We start from the raw sequence: 17,105 nt of genomic DNA, 5'->3' as shown, positions 1-17,105 counted from the left end.
AACAATGAAACATGCAACTACCATACAACCCAGCAACTGCAATCCTGTGCATTTCTCCCAGAGAAGGGAAAACTTACATTCACAGAAAAACCTGTGTGCACATGTTTATGGCAGCTTTAACTGTAACAGTCAAAAACTGGAATCAGGGGCTTCCCTGGTGGCACAGTGGTTAAGAATCTGCCTGCCAATGCAGGGGACACGGGTTCAAGCCCTGGTCCGGGAAGATCCCACATGCCGTGGAGCAACTAGGCCCGTGAGCCACAACTACTGAGCCTGCGCGTCTGGAGCCTGTGCTCCGCAACAAGAGAGGCCGCGATAGTGAGAGGCCCGTGCACCGCGATGAAGAGTGGCCCCCGCTCGCCGCAACTAGAGAAAGCCCTCGCACAGAAACGAAGACCCAACACAGCCATAAATAAATAAATATTAAAAAAAAAACAAAAAACTGGAATCAGCTCAGTTGTCCTTCAACAGGTGAGTGACTGGTTAAATGCTACTCAGCAATAAAAAGGAACAAAGTACTGACAAGACACACGTGTAACAACTTGGAACTGTGCTGGCAGAGAGCCAATCCCCAAAGGATGCATAGCAATATGGTTCAATTTATACAACACTATTGAAATGAAAAAACTTTAGAAGTGTTAGTGGTTTTAAATGGTTAGGGATGGGCTGGCTTCTAGCCAGCCCACTCCAGCTTCCCACACCAACCACATCCAATCTGAGCACACCTGGAGCCATCATGGCACCGCTGAAAAGCCCCTTGCTGGCTCCACAACCCCAGCTGGAGGTGGGGAAGCACTTGAGGAGACCACGCCGCCGGGAGGCCTTGAGGACAGATGCCCTGAAGAGGGGCCCAAAGGGAAAACCTAAAGCAGAGGCTGGAACAGACACTAAGAAGAGCCCTGTAGCAAACAAGATGCATAAAGGTAGCCACAGCCCAGTCTGACTCCTGCTGAGACAGACCCCTCCACCCACTATACCCAAGGCACACAGAAGAAAGGCCAGCCTATTTCCAGGCACCAAAATGACTGGACTCCCCTCCACTGTCCTATACAAGGCGCTGACTTTCAACAAAATATGACAAGGCACACGACAAACCAGAAGGAAATACCAAACTCCAGAGACAACACGATCATCAAGGATATGACACAGAAGAAGGAAGTAACACACAGAAAATTTAACACAAGTAGGATTAATATGCGAAAACCTCTAGTGGAAAAGTTGACAACATACAAGATGGGAAATTCAGCAGAGAGAAACCGTAAGAATCAAACAGAAATGCTAGAAATGAAATGTTAAAAAAAAAGAGATGAAGAAAGCCATCAGTGGGTTCACAAGTAGACTCAACACAGCCAAGGAAAGAATTAGTAAACTTGAAGCCAGGTCTACAGAAATTACTCAAACAGAAAGACCAAAAGGAAATTAAAGAGACACCACAACTAAGTGCAATGCATGATTCTGAACTGGATCCTGGGCCAAGAAAAAGAAAACCCGTAAAGCACGTTATTGAAACAACTGAGAACACCAGAATAATAAATTGCAGATTGTTGTGCGGTGTTTGTTGTGTAGTATTTATTGTGCAGTATTGCATCTAGATCAAACGTCCTTGTTTGGATAATTGTGCTGTGGTTATATAAGAACATGCTGTTTTTCTTAGAAATACGCACTGAGTATTTAGGCCTCAAGGGAACAGGATCTCTAATTTACTCTCAAAAGATTTAGGAAAAATAGTCAAAAAGAGAATGATAAAGCAAATGTGGCACAATATAAATAACTGGTGATTCTGTGTAGAAGGCGTATGACAGGAAGTTCCTTGTATCATTCTAGTAACTTTTCCCTAAGTGTGGAATGATATCTAAGTAACAAGTTAGAAAGTTCCCTAGCCCCTGGGCCCAGATGCTCCTATAAGGTTGGTCTATCAAACAAGGTCAAGATTATAACCAACTAGTACAAACTGACTTAGAGGCTGGTAAAAGAGAATGCTTCCCAGCTCATTTCATAAACCTAATATAAATGTGATAACAAAAACTATTCAAGGAGCACGTGGAAAAGGAATGATAGTAACAGGCTAAGCTCACTTCTTAAAGCAGTTTCAAAAATCCTAAATAAAATATCAGCAAACCAAAGCTGGCAATAAACATACAAAAACCAGGAGGACGGTTCAAAATGAGAAAATCTATTAATGTCAAAGAGTAAATGATAAAATCACGTAATATAAACAAAGCAGTAATGTAAAACAGTAAAGAAGAAACACCACACACTCCCAATAAATGCAGAAAAAGGATTAATATAAAAATCAATACATTTTTGTAATGTAAAACTTCCCAGCAAACAAGGACTAGATGGGTACTTCCTTAGCCTCATAAAGGTATCTGGTTTTCTAAGTCCTAGAGAAAATCTTACATTTAATGCTGAAACACTAAAAGCCATCCCTTTTGGGTTGGGAAGATAAGAATGCTCACTATTACCACTTCTAAGTGAAGCTGCAAGAAAAGAAACACCAGGAAAAAAAAGTAAAGAAGTTTTAAAAGAGAAAAAAGATTTGAAAGAAAACACAAAAATGTCTAAACAGAAAGTCTATTCTCTAATAGACAATTAATAAGGGAGTTCAGAAAACTGATCCCCAAATTCATACAGAAGAGGAAAAGGTCCAGAACAGGCAACAGGATGGCTGAGGACAGAAGAGGAGCCCACCGACTGGGAGGACTTGTCACGAAGCTCCTATAAATGTGATGAGATGGTGCCCGTGCAAGGACTGACCAACGGCCAAGTCCAAAACCAGGCTCTGGCCCCTGTGAAACCCTGACCCACGACAAATCAGCAGCGAAGGCAGGGATGGTCCCCAGAGGGGACAGATGAGGGAGCCCTGCCCTCGGGCTGCACAATCACAGCATGGCCCTGAGGCTGGAAGAACCTCAATGTGGAATGTGGGCGAGCGAGCTGGCAGAGGGCCCAGAACAGACCTGACACCACAGGCTGGAGGGCAGCGGCCCAGATGGGGCTGACAGAGAAGCAGAGTGAGGGCCTCTGGAGGACCCGCGGAGAGCAGGGGGAGGTGACTAAGAGAGTCCGAGGCTCCAGGACACCACGAGATGTGGCAGGTCCTCTGGTCACCACAGTCATCCCAACTCCTAACGACACGGGGTGGGCAGGGCCTCTGTCCTGGGGGGAGATGAGGGCTCAGGGATGACACTGGGGCCCAGCCTACAGGGCCAAACGGGATGCCCGCCTGCGTCAGATGTGCGCTTACTTCTTTTACACAGAAACGAGGACTTGTCGTGGCAGCTCTCAGCATGCCAGCTATGCAGGTCGTGGTGGCGGAGCGTGGGGAAGTGGAAGCATTGCAGCTGCGCGCAGAACACACCGTCACCCTCTGACATGGCCGCCGCGAAGATGGGGTCCGGGGGCAGAAGCACCTCTGAGGAGCCTGCGGGACAGACAGCGTCACAGCATGATGGCAGCAGGCCAGGGAGCAGGGAGGCAGGCACACTTAGAAACGTTACTACAACGTCAGAGGCCCTGCAAGGACGGCAGTGCCCACAGGAAGGAGAAAGACGCCCCTTCCTCCTCAGAGGGACTCAGCCAGTGAGAAGCTGTGGACTCTCTTCGACCAGTGTCAGGACCACAAGTGTGCCCAGGAGTATCCGCACTGTCCTAAAGGCTGGCACCCTCTACTGGGGTTAGGGATTCACCCCAAGAGCTGGGATTAGGGCAGGTGAGAACCTACTAGAATGATCCTCTTCAGGCATGCTATGACTCTTGAGCCTGGAAACCTAATGGCCATTTCCGAATCAACTACTCCACCGGGAAATAGGAACAGGCACTCACACTCCAGGAGTACAGGTCAGGGATGCTCCAGCAGGACCTTTGAGGACTGAGGGGGGGCCACTGCCCGGGGCCCTGACCGGTCTGTGTGGAGACACGGCCGCCCACCTGCCACAAGGTCCCCCAGGCTGGGAGACAAGTGAGCTCTGCCCGAGTGCAACGTCCCTTCACTTTCCACAGGGAGGTGACAGAGCAAGCAGCCCGGGATCCCCAGGCTCACCAGCCCTCACTTGTCCTCAGAGACACATCAACAGCAGGACTGGGATGTGTTTGGGAAAAGGAACTGGCCCCAAGCTCAAGCCAGAGGCCCAAGGAGCAGCCTAACAGGAGAGGCCCAGGGAGGGACAGGGCAAAGCATGTGGCTCGGGTGGCAGGTGGAGGAACCTGCCAGCACCCGGGCAATGGGACAGGAGGGGTGACCACGGGCGGGTGGGAACGCAGCTGCTCACATGGCTCCTGACGTCACCTCGGTAGTTAAAGCAACACACATGTACGCTCACACATGCATACTCACACTCACATAATCTATTTTAATTCCACCTGCGTGACGGTTCCAGGATGTTTTGGACCCTAACTCTGACCTTCCCTGTTCTAGGAAGCCTGTCCCTCCCTCTCTGGCCTGAGTTCATGTCCGCTGCACACTCTGCTCATTTTTATGCTCCAATTAAAGTTGTGGACTTTGAAACGAGGGTGGACAGTCTAGAAATGGCCAAGGCAGAAGCCACCACAGGTTCCGGAGGAGGCCAAGCCCCACCTGGGTCTGGCGGAAGGGCCTGACCGGGGCTGGGCCATCACAGCCTCCCCCGGTCTGGGGCCCAATCCTCCACACAGCCCCGCACCGGGCACCCGGGTGGGAGAAGGTTGGAGTGGAGAGCTTAGCAATAGTTGCCCTTGTCAGGATGACGCCCCCCAGGTTCAAGCCCAACAACTCTTCTGAAGGACCAGGAAGCCTTACCTTTGAATGCCACCTCCCAGTGACCTTCTAAGGAGCGGTTCCGGCCAGTGATGACGTACTGGTAGCCGACCCACAACCTGCAGGAAGACAGATCGCAGGAGACCTCAGTGGGACAGGGGGAAGCAGGCACCACTGTGTGCATGTTTTTTTTAAAAAAATAAACTTATTTATTTATTTATTTTTGGCTGCATTGGGTTTTCGTTGCTGTGTGCAGGCTTTCTGTAGTTGCAGAGAGCAGAGGCTACTCTTCATTCCAGTGCACAGGCTTCTTGTTGTGGTGGCTTCTCTTGTTGCAGAGCACGGGCTCTAGGTGCGAGGGCTTCAGTAGTTGTGGCACGGGGGCTCAGCAGTTGTGGCTCACAGACTCTAGAGCACAGGCTCAGTAGTTGTGGCACACGGGCTTAGCTGCTTCACGGCATGTGGGATCTTCCCAGACCAGGGCTCGAACCTGTGTCCCCTGCATTGGTAGGTGGCTTCTTAACCACTGTGCCACCAGGGAAGTCCCTGAATGTGTGCATTTTTAATAGTTACATTGACCTTTAAAATATTGAGCTTCAAAGGCATTAATGATTTTTGAAAGTTTTGATACTTAGTTTTAATAAAATGCATTAAAATTCTAAATAATAAACTCACTAGTCAGAAAAAGTTTTTATCTCGGGTGACTCCTGCCAAGACTCTTCTTATTAGCTGAACCAATAAAGCTTTTACATTCTAAGTAAAATCAATTTAGTTCTTGGTGGACACAAACCTGTGAATACACTAAAACCAAAGAGTAGTATGCTCTGAGGGGTGAGTTTTATGGCATGTGAATTACACCTCAATAAAAGACAACCCCTATGAGCACACACTGCCTCCCTTGGAGCCTCCCACCCAGCAGGTGCTCCCGACCGCAGCCTCCCAGCTCTGGAGATGTCCATCAGTGGGTCCCCAGCTGCCGTGGGTGCCACTCTGCCCCTCCAGCCCCCACCATGCATGTGCCCATCCTGAGGGCACATTCCCACCCTTCCCTTTTCCAAGGACTCAACCACCCAGCGAGCTGGGAGTTATCTTTCTCACTTTGGTGATTTGCCAAGCTCACAGGGCATAACGGTGGAGCCTCCACCTGCCACGGTCACTGCGTTCCTATGGCAGTGTGGCAGCCTTTGCCATCATGCGGAGGGAGCACTGGCAGTATGGTGACCCTGTGATCCACTGCTGGCCCCGGCAGTGTGGAAGGGGTCCTCAGCACACATCTGACCCCAGAACAAAGCCCCCTGAATGCTGGGCCTGGGAGAGGCCGGCAGTTGGCCAGTTTCCACACTTGCTCTCTGATGCTGTGGAGCCTGGGGGTCTAGGCCAGGTCCAGAGCCAGACTGCCTGGGTTGGAACCTGGCACACCCCAGTTAATACGTGCCCTGGTCACCACCCTGGGCCCTGTGGTGTCTGGGGGACTGAACGAGTGGGCCCATGGAAGGCACTGAGCATGGGCCTGGCAGAGCCCACTTTCTCAGAAGGATCGCCCCACCTACCTGCATGGCCCGCGAACCAGGCCTACGAAGCCCCATGTGGAGCAGCCCCTCCTGACACAGGCCCAGACCCCCTGCAGTTGCAGCAGAACCCACACAGGGGGACCAACAAAAAGGACTGGCTCAAGGTGACACAAGGTGGCAGCCCATCCCTGCCCCTCTGAGAGACCCTGCCTCGTCGCAACACCTACCCTAAACCCCCATCTCCATTTGCTTCCAGGGGGCGGGGCTGCTGCGGGCTGCCAGAGGCCACGTCCTGGAGGCCATCATGCTAGGCAGGCCTTGGCACTCCACAGGCCCCGGACCCCACCCCGGACTCACTTGTGCTGGTCCTGCCACGCGAAGCTCCGCTCGGGCTGGTCCCATTCCTGGGTCAGGACGAAGCGCAGCTCCTGGTCAGTGGAGAAGGTGGCGAGGGACCCGTTCACGCGCTGGCAGGTCTGTGCAGCATCCCAGTAGTTCTCCCCACTCAGGTAGACTCGGTAGCAGCTGGCCGTGCCCTCGTAGTGGTGCCACCCTGTTGGGCACTTCCCTAGGAAACATGAAGGACGGCGGGGAGTTGTCCCCCAAGTTAGCATCCTCACTCCAAAATGCAATTGTACATGCTGCATCTAAGCAGCTCAGAAACCACCCAAGAAGGGGGAAGCTGAGGCTCAACAGGGGAGCTCTGCCTCCAAGACCATAAGCCTCCCAGTTGTATGAGGCTGTAGCCGCTGGGCAGTGAAGACCAGCCGCTGAGTTCGCTGAGTAAAGTGGCTGATGAGCTGGTAGAACTCCTCAGGCTGGCAGTGTGAGCATTCCCACTACATCACCACACCTAAGTATGTCTACTCAGAAGGGGGTTTCAGCTGTGGTTTTTCTGCCTTTCAATTTTCCTTAAATTTATTCTGCTCTTTTAAACTCCTAATATTGTAGAGAGTTCATTAAATAACTAGTTATTTAAAAAAATTTTTAAATGGAGGGAGAGCCTGCTTCTCCACCTACAAAAGGGTGGGTACAGTTTAGCCCCCAAAGGTAATAACCATCTCTTAAAAAAAAAAGAAGCCTGGTTCCAGAGCCTGGGTTCAGGTCATGGCTTCCTCACTCGGGCTGGGTGGCTTTGGGCAGGTCATTGTGCAGCTTCACCCATCAAAAGAGGCCCTGAAGGGCTATTTTAGGTGGACACCCCGGCACAGCCAAGTGGCATGGGAGAGCCAGGGACCACGTGGGGGGTGAGCCTTTGTTCATGAACAGGGCAGGTCTGCAACTTACTGCTGAAGCGGACGGGCTGCGCCACATTCATGGCATGGAAGTGCGTGGGGTCGCCGCCTCGAGCCCGCCCCGGCCTCGGATCCACAGCCTCCTTCCCATGGTAAGGACGCGCCTCCCCGATCACTTCTGAAAGCAGAGAGAGAGTGGCTGTCAACACTGCTCATGAGGGCCAGACGCCAAAGTGAACCCCGGTACAGTCAGATGGCGGGGGGATTGGGAGGGCAGGGAGGAGGAAGCACAGATTCCATCTATTCAGGTTTTCTTTAGAACTCTAAAACGTGCCGTTCATGCCAAATGGGTTACATGAGCTTCTTGCTGAAATTACGCCTGGGCAGTCTTCATTTTTCATTATGACTACGAAATGGGGACTCTCAGTTGCATTTTCTAACAGGCTACTGTGAGCACATCACAGGGTCAGCCACTCCTGCTTAACACCCTCCTGCATCCCTGGCCCCAGGGGGTTCTCTGCAGAGTCCAGGCTGCTCCCCCACTGACCTGGAGCCTCCCCTCTTAGCTGTGTGTGGCCCTCTCTGTCTGCTTGCCCCTCTCTCAGCCTCAAGGCCAGGGTCAGGGCACCTGGCACAGGCCCTCGTGTGCAGCAGGCCTGGAGCATGGTTAAAGTGTGACCAGAAAGCTCAGGGTGAGGAAGAATGCTAGCTTTACGTGTGGTGGTCCAAGAGTAATTCGCAGGTCTGAGAGAGGAGACCCAGAGAAGTGAGGAGATTTACCCAAGGCAGGAGAGAGCCAGGGGCTATGTTTCCGAGGGGCCTCTGCGCTCTGCCTGCTGGGGGGCGCCTGGTGGAGGATACCGGTACAGGGTCAGCACAGGCGATGAACTTGGTCTGCACGACTTCGCAGACACAACAGACACCTGCCTGCAGCTGGCTCAACAACCTCAGGCCAGGCGGGGGTGGTGGGGTGGGTAGTGGGTGGAGTGTGGCCCAGGAGGGGCGTGGCGCATGCCAAGGTGGGGCGATGGGCGTGGTAGGGGCATGGCATGACAACGGGCAGTCCCCACCTCTCCCACCTGCGGGCAGGGGCAGAGGACCTTAATTCCCCAGCAGGGATCGAACTGGGCCCTGGCAGTGAAAGGAGACCGCCAGGGAATTCCCTGACACTGTTTTTATTTAATAAATCATCTTTATTTTTTCCCATTATAAAATAACACATATTCAATGTAAAATATTTGAGAAATACAAAAGTTTGAAAAGACGAAACAGATAAACTGTACTATTCTAGAGGTTGCTGCCCTTCCAATCTCTCCTTTCTACACAAATCCTTAAAACTATTGGGATCACGTCAAGCACTATTTTATGATTTGCTTTGCAAGCTGAAGACTATAAACAGCTTTCCATATTCTTTAGTGAAGATCACTTTCAATGGCTGCTCAGCATCTGTGAATCGATTTCTTTAATTACCACAACTCCTAAGGTTCCAAGCTGGAGCTGCCTGCATTTCCTAATTTTTGTAGAAGAAGCACATGTGTGTCCTTCTGAGACCCTAGCAGATTTGTCCCTCTTCCACTAACTACTCAGTAGAGTATTTCCTCGGAGTTTCCATAGTCCCTTCCCAGGCAGGTGATGGGATCAGCTTGCCAATCACTCTAACACATAAAATGTGTTCCCAGTGCCTGAGATAAGTTGGACCCCAGGCAAAGACCTAGAGAAGCTGCCCTCTTCAAACACTGCCCTGGGGTGGGACGGCTTCAGCTCTCTGGGACTGGGGTGCCCCGTGCACATGTCTGAGAACCACCACTTCCCGGTCCCCGGAGGAGACAATGCAAAGCCCCTGCCTCTGTCCCTCCAGGGCGCCAGGCAGAGGAGTGGGCAGATCCCCACTGGGCTGAGGGATAAGGAGGGAGGGGAGCAGAGCCCTCCCAGGCAGAGGGCGCAGCCTGGGCAAAGGCCAAAACCGGGCATGCCTGCGACAAGCTTGAAGACCAGCTTGGGTGTAGCTGAAGCATATTTCGCTACGCCTGCACTTCACACCTCCCTTTTGCCTGCTCTTCACACCTCCCTTCTGCCTGCTCAAACGAGCAAGACCTGTGGTTCCACTTGGTCTTGGCCTCTTCCCCAGACCAAGCACAGCACCTGGGCACCTGGTATACAACCGGTCAAACTGCTCACAGAGGGACAAGGAATCTAGGGCAGAGGGGAGAGAAAGAAAAGGACCGGTTCTGCCGGGGGCACCGAACACCAGGTGGCCAGGATGCTGCCCGCAGTGAAGCCATCTGCAGCCCGGGGAGGGGGTGGGGGGGCAGGTGAAACAGCACAGTAAAGTAACCAGAAAGCCTGGTGGCGGTGGAGGACGCTGCTCTGCGATGAGCAGGCTTCTCTGTGGTTCAGGCAGCAATTCTGAGCCTTCCTCTCTACTCCATTTTCCTTCATATCCAAACGCCCACATCCACCCCCTCATCACTCATTATTCAGCGTCCATTACATGCTGCCACCGAAACCCACCAACAGACACAGGCCCCCTGAGTGTCCTGGGGGCCAGAAGCAAGAGGTGAGGGTGGCTGGGGAAGGCAGAGTTCACTGGATCAGCAGCCTTACAGCACTCTTAGGACCACCTCTGACAAGGAGTTTTCTCTGAGCCCCAGACAGCGCGGCGGCCAGCTGGAGGGTGTGCGGCCAGCCCCAGAGTGCGGGTTTCAGGGTGCAGACGCCCCAGAGCAGCTCTAGGCACTGTCCCAGGCACCCGGCAGCAGGTGGCCCTGACCCCTTAGTGGGAGGTCTCACTCTCACTCCCTGTGGTGGGGACGGGGATGAGTCCAAGCCTGGAACCCAACCTGAGTCCAGCCCTGACGTCTCCGAAGGAGTGCTCCTCTCTCTTCAGATGTCCGTCCCCCGACTTCAGAATGGGAGCCCAAGGAGGAGACCCGGCTGAAACGCTACTGAAAATCTGAAGAAGAGGGAATGTCTGAGATGGGGAGGCAGGCAAGGCCGTGACAGACCTGCTTCAGAGGAGAAGTGTCCCGCCTCAGGACCCTCGTGTGCCCTTGGAGATCAGGGCAGCAAGAGCTGGAGGCCTCGAGTCCAACGGGGAATCTGAGTCAGTAGTCAGGGCAGGCAGTGTCCTGCTTGCTGCTCCCAACAGCAAGTGGCCGGAAAAGAAGATGATGTGCAAATAAAGGACAAAATGTGAGTGATTCTAATTTGTGTTTCCAGAAACTTAAAACTTGTCCAGATGAGCCTGTAACGTCTCCGAATGAGGGAGAGGGCAGGACAGACTGGAGCCTCTTCAGTGTTCTGAGCTGTCGGGACACATGTCACTGTCCTATTTCACACCAAACAGGTTTAGAATCATGGTCAAAAATCAAATGTCTCTAAGTTAACCAATACTTGCTAACCAACGCAGGATTTCTAAAACCAGAGAGCCAGGAAATACAGTTACTAATAGCATTTCCGTTACGCTGAACACGTTCTTTAAACTGATTCTCTTTCCCCACAGCTGGGGCCAGTCATGTCGCTCAGGGGGATCTCACTGGGCTAAAGGTTGATGGTTTGGGGGAGCCCCAGGGACCACCATCTCTGTCTCTGTTCCATCAGGGACATGCCAACATGAGCACTCTGTCTTCCCATTTTATACCCATGTGGACAGTATATGCGGTACACAGAGATTAACTGCAAAAACACAGCCCTGTAAGTTTCAAGTTCAAAATCTGCCTCCCTCCTGCGGCTCCTATAGGTCCATGAATGTCTCAGGGCACAAGTTCACAGAAGGGACATTTTACCTTCTGCTACTGCCTGGGACAGAAGCTGAAGCCACCAGTCCCAGGCACACTCCACCTGTGGCCACAGCTCTCAGATGCCAGGAGTGCTGTGGCAGAAGCAGACTGACCTGAGTGGGGCTCCTCCCTCAAGGTCTTCTCAATTCTTAGGTATGTACATCACAGGATGAAATAGAAATCCTGCCTCCCCTCCCCCAGCCCCCTGCTCCTAATCCCATTTCCCACAGAAAATTCTTCAGATAGTTTTTAAATTATTTTTTCTTACTTCTTCCGGTAGTTTAAAAAGAATTACTTATTTTTACTTATTTCTTCTGTTATGTCTATATTTCCGAATAATAGGTTTACCCTGTTATTTCTAGTGTTATCAATTTTAAGTGTTACCCACTGACTTAAGGTCAGGCAGGTACAGGCTTATTATTAGCTCACATACACTCTTACCTTCCCAACAGAGCAGCATCAATTTCAAAACTAAAGTCAGTAGAATAATGTAATAATGTAAGTATTCTTCACTTGTGAACCAAATAGCATACTAAGGTTATTTCGATCCTCTAACAACTTTCTTTTTTCCTGGAGTTAATATTTGCATCGGTTTTAAATTTTTCTTAGCTTTCTGTATATCAACCACTGATTTTTTCAGCTACTACAGCAGATAACAAAGGCTAACAGTAAAAATTTTAAACACTCAAAACACTGTGTCAGAGCCACCTGGCTCCACTTTGTTTCCTGGAATCCCTGCCTACCTTCCAGCTCCAGGCTGAATGGGCCGCTCTCTGGGCTGGGGCTTGGCTGTGATCCTCGGGTCCACTTTGCTACCCTCCTGCACTGGGACCCTGTTTCCTGGACCCCAGGTCATCTTCTTTCTTGCTTAACCCTCTCCTTTTACAAGATCACATCTTTCTAAGAAAGGGTATAGCAACATTTATGAGTCTATTCATATCTACAATTTCTTTATTTTATCCTCATATATCATTGACTTCTCTGGATATAAAAATCCCAGATTAATAACATTTTTGAAGCTTCTGGTTAAAGATATCAGATTGAACAAACACACCTTGTTCTCTGAAACCCATTAAAACAACAGTAATGGGATTTTATTTTATTATTATTATTTTTGGCCCCCCTGTGCGGCATACAGAACTTCCCCAACCAGGGATCAAACCCATGCCCCTGCAGTGGAAGCACTGAGTCTTAAGCACTGGACTGCCAGGGAAGTCCAGTAACAGGATTTTTAAAAAGGCAGTCACTAGGACAAACAGAACAGTTAAGAGAATGACAAAGTTCTAAAAACTGGAAAACAGGACTTCCCTGGTGGCGCAGTCGTTAAGAATCCGCCTGCCAATGCAGGGGATACGGGTTCGAGCCCTGGTCCGAGAAGATCCCACATGCCGCGGAGCAACTAAAAGCCCGTGTGCCAGAACTACCGAGCCTGCACTCTAGAGCCCGTGCTCCACAACAAGAGAAGCCACCGCAATGAGAAGCCCGCACACCACACTGAAGAACAGACCCTGCTCCCCGCAACTAGAGGAAGCCCGCGCGCAGCAATGAAGACCCAACACAGCCAAAAATAAATAAATAAATTTATTAAAAAAAAACAACAACAACTGGAAAACAGAAGGACAAGTGATAACGTAGAGAAGGTGACCACATGTCCTAAAATGCCTGGTTATGCCCACTGTCCCAGTATACCATCCAGTTTAGCATTTGTCAGTCTCAAAATTGTCTTATTTTAGAAGTAAATCACTCCAAATTTATTTGAGCCTAGAAAGCTAAATCCTAGGCCAGCAGCTGGGCAAAGTAAGAAATTTGCAAACTATATACATTGACCCTTAGACCCAGCAATCCGACATTTAAGAATTTACACTGATGATACATCTCCAAAACTCCCTCCAAAACAAAAAAGCCCCCCCCATAACCCCGCATACGCACAAGGTTACTTACTGTGACGTTATTTTTAATAGCAAACTAATGAGGACAACCTAAAGGCCCACACATAGGAGACTGGCTAAATAAAATACGGTACGTTCCTAAGATGGAGAGCAATATAACAGTAAGAAAGAATTTAAAAAAAAAAAAACTTTATGAATTAATACAGAGTTATTTTAAGGATATTCTACTGAATTAAAAAAGAAAAAAAATCAGGGCAAAAAGTACACACAGTAAGACACTTTTTTTATGTAAGAAAGGGTAAAGAAAAAGAAACAAATAGTAAAATATACACACATTTGCTTATTTTTGTAATCAAAAAAATGCCCAAAACTCAGAAAAGATAGGCCAGAAACCAATCAAGCTAGCGGCCTATTGGATATGGTGGAAACAAGTAAAGGGAAATAGAACTTCTAAGTGTATGTTTTTATACAGTTACAAGTTTTGAATCTTGCTAATGTTTTACATATTCTAAAAAAAAATCAGTTAATCTTGTGGATACACTAAAGCCCATGAAATTGTACACTTTAAAGGGATAAATTTTATGGTACATGATTTATATCTCAATTAAAAAATAAATGAAGATGAGGAGGCAAAGTCCTAAAACTGAATGCAAACATTCAGACGTTAACACATCACACAGAAGAAAAACAGGAATGAATCCGGTGGCTTCTGACTAGACAATGACTGTACCCCCTCAGTGCAACACAGTCTAACATCATAAAGAACTGAGAAGAAATCCTAGAATTTAGTTAGTAGGTTTGTTCTTGGTCGTGGTACAAGAGCAGTAATTCCAAAACTCTTTTATGTGTACTTTAGAATTGGCCAAATGAGTACATATACAGATGGTGCTGGGAACCAGGGTTCGTTCTTATGGGAAAGGGAGGTACAAATATGAGATGGGGGAGGAGAGGAGGAAGTCTAGATTAGAATCGGAGGTACAGCAAATACGAACTCATGATTTAAAAAAAAGTTTTCTGGGGCTTCCCTGGTGGCGCAGTGGTTGAGTCTTCCTGCCAATGCAGGGGACAAGGGTTCGAGCCCTGGTCTGGGAAGATCCCACATGCCATGGAGCAACTAAGCCCATGCGCCACAACTACTGAGTCTGTGCTCTAGAGCCCGCAAGCCACAACTGCCCACATGCTGCAACTACTGACGCCCGCGCGCCTAGAGCCCGTGCTCCGCAACAAGAGAAGCCACCCCAGTGAGAAGCCCATGCACCGCAACAGAAGAGTAGCCCCCGCTCGCCTCAACTAGAGAAAGCCTGCACTCAGCAATGAAGACCCAACGCAGCCAAAAATAAATGAATAAATTTATAAAACATAAATAAATGATAAATAAATAAAAAGGCTGGGGACACCTCTTGACTAAAGGACAGAGCAAGATGGCAAGAAAATACAACATGTAACCTTTGACTAAATCCTGGACTTAAAAGTTTAAAAAACCTCTAAGTGACACTTTTGTGACCATTGAAAAAAATTTCAATATGGACTATATATAAGATAATAGTGTTATAGTAAGTTTCTTGCATGTGAAAATTGTACTGTGGTTAGAGTGGATTGTTCTCATTCTCAGAAGATGCTGAATATTTAGGGGTAAATATCATATCTGTAATATACTCTCAAAGGGTTCAGAAAAAAATGTACATAGAGAAAGCAACTGTAGCAAAATGCTAATGGCTGATGAATGCAAGTAAGGGCTACAGGAGCGTTCACTGCACTATTCACTGCACTACTCTCAAGCCTTTTCTGGAGATATGAAATTTCTCGTATTAAATCAGGGAGAAGGCAGGGACTTCCCTGGTGGCGCAGTGGTTGAGAGTCCGCCTGCCAAGCAGGGGACACAGGTTCGATCCCTGGTCTGGGAAGATCCCACATACCGCAAAGCAACTAAGCCCATGTGCCGCAACTACTGAGCTTGCACTCTAGACCCCGTGTGCCACAACTACTGAAGCCCGCATACCTAGAGCCCATTCTCCACAACAGGAGAAGCCATGACAATGAGAAGCCTGTGCACCGCAACAAAGAGTAGCTGCCGCTCACCACAACTAGAGAAAGCCCGTACACAGCAATGAAGACCCAATGCAGCCAAAAATAAATTAATTAATTAATTTTTTAAAAAATCAGGGAGAAGGCAGTCCACACACCCAGCTCCCAACCCCTGCATGGTGTGCTCAGGAAACCTGCCCCTCCTTCACCCTAGCAGAACACGGGTGATTTACTAAAAAAGTAAAACAGGGGGTCTCTGGTATGGGGGACACCAGTTCAGCTGAAAGTCATGGTTCTTTATTTAAGGAGGGGATGGTAGACTCCCAGCTCCTCTTCCTCCACTAAGCTCCTCCTTTATTATGTTTAGGTAGTTTCCTTCTATTCCTAGCTTGTTGAGTGTTTCACCATGAAAGAATGTTTAATTTGGCCAAATGCTCTTCCTGCATCAAGAAGATCATGTGTTTTTTCCTACATTCTACTAGTGTGGTATATTACACATTTTAGTTTTTTGAACCACCCTTGCATTCCAAGAATAAATCCATTTGATCACAGTGTGTAAGCCCCTATGTCCCAACTTTTGTTTTTTTTTTTTTTGGCTGCGTCAGGTCTTAGCTGCGGCACGTGGGACCTTTGTTGAGGAATATGGGATCTTTCATTGCCACGCAGGCTTCTCTCCAGTTGTGGCATGCGGGTTTTCTCTCTCTAGCTGTGGCGCGCGGGCTCCAGAGTGTGTGGGCTCTGCAATTTACAGCAGGTGGGCTCTGTTGTTGAGGCGCGCAAGCTCAGTAGTTGTGGCGCGTGGGCCTAGTTGCCCTGCAGCATGTGGGATCTTAGTTCCCCAACCAAGGATCGAACCCGCATCCCCACTGGAAGGCAGATTCTTTACCACTGGACCACCAGGGAAGTCCCCTCAACTTTCATTTCTTATTTTAGTTATTTGAGTCTTTACTCTCTTTTTTCTTTCCCGGCTTCACTCACTTTATTTTTCTCCCCATTTCAGGGCCCCCACGGCCTCTGGGCCCTTCCACAGCAGTGGCATCATTAGCCATTCGGTGTTTCTACGAAGAAGTTGAGTCTTTTCTCTTTAGTCAATCTAGCTAAAGGTTTGTCAATTTTGTTGACCTTTGGTTTTGTTGATTTTCTCCATTGTTTTTCTATTCTGTTTACCTCTGTTCTGATCTTTATTATTTTCTTCCTTCTGCTAGCACTGAGTTTAGTTTGTTCTTCTTTTTCTACTTCCTTAAGGTGTAAAGTTAGATTGTTGATTTGAGACCCTTCCTCCCTCCCTCCAGCTGACACTCTCTTTCTCTCTCTTAATATAGTATTTACAGCTACATATTTCCTTCTTAGTACCGTTTTTGCTGCAGCCTCTAAGTTTTGGTTTGTTGTTTTCTTTTAAATAAATTTATTTGTTTATTTATTTATTGGCAGGCAGATTCTTAACCACTGTGCCACCAGGGAAGTCTATGGTTTGTTCTTTTCATTTTCATTTATCTCAAGATATTTTCTAATTTCCTGTGTGATTTCTTCTTGACTCACGACTGTTTAAGAGTATACTGTTGAATTTTCATGTATTTGTGAATGTTTCAGTTTTCCTTCTACTGTTGATACCTATTATGGTTTCATTCCACTGTGATTTATATGATTTCAATCTTTTAAATTTGTTCAGACTTATTTTGTGGCCTAACATATGGTCTAGCCTAGAGAATGTTAAATGTACATTTGAGTAAAAAGATGTGCATTCTGTTGGTTGTTGTTGGGTGATCCTGCAAGTCCCCAAGGCTCTGTTCACCTTTCTTTGTTCTTTCTGTTCCAAACACTCAGTAATTTCAAATGTTCAGTTTGCAAGCTCACCTAGTCTTTCTTCTGCCTGTTGGAGCCTGCTTCTAGTGAAGTTTTCAATTCAGTTTAGTTTTTTGTCCATATTTTCC

At 48.5% G+C, this 17,105-nt stretch overlaps 1 protein-coding gene across 4 annotated transcripts in view; it reads right to left on the bottom strand.

The window, feature by feature from the left end:
* Positions 1-17,105, bottom strand: part of DGCR2 (DiGeorge syndrome critical region gene 2) — a 69,090-nt gene that overhangs the window by 14,419 nt on the left and 37,566 nt on the right. For 2 of the 4 annotated variants that reach the window (XM_060121699.1, XM_060121701.1), the window contains exons 3-6: positions 7,534-7,659; positions 6,604-6,814; positions 4,778-4,854; positions 3,248-3,424 (exon numbers count right to left, since the gene is read on the bottom strand). In XM_060121699.1, coding sequence (XP_059977682.1) covers positions 3,248-3,424; positions 4,778-4,854; positions 6,604-6,814; positions 7,534-7,659 — 591 coding nt within the window. Of the gene's footprint in view, positions 1-3,247; positions 3,425-4,777; positions 4,855-6,603; positions 6,824-7,533; positions 7,660-17,105 lie in introns of all 4 variants that reach the window. The other 2 variants (XM_060121698.1, XM_060121700.1) reach the window with 1 other exon arrangement.

This window comes from Lagenorhynchus albirostris, chromosome 14 (assembly GCF_949774975.1).
Source record: "Lagenorhynchus albirostris chromosome 14, mLagAlb1.1, whole genome shotgun sequence".
NCBI classification, from domain to species: domain Eukaryota; kingdom Metazoa; phylum Chordata; class Mammalia; order Artiodactyla; family Delphinidae; genus Lagenorhynchus; species Lagenorhynchus albirostris.
Note: the sequence above shows the minus strand (reverse complement) of the source record. Positions and strands in the feature narration are given on the sequence as shown.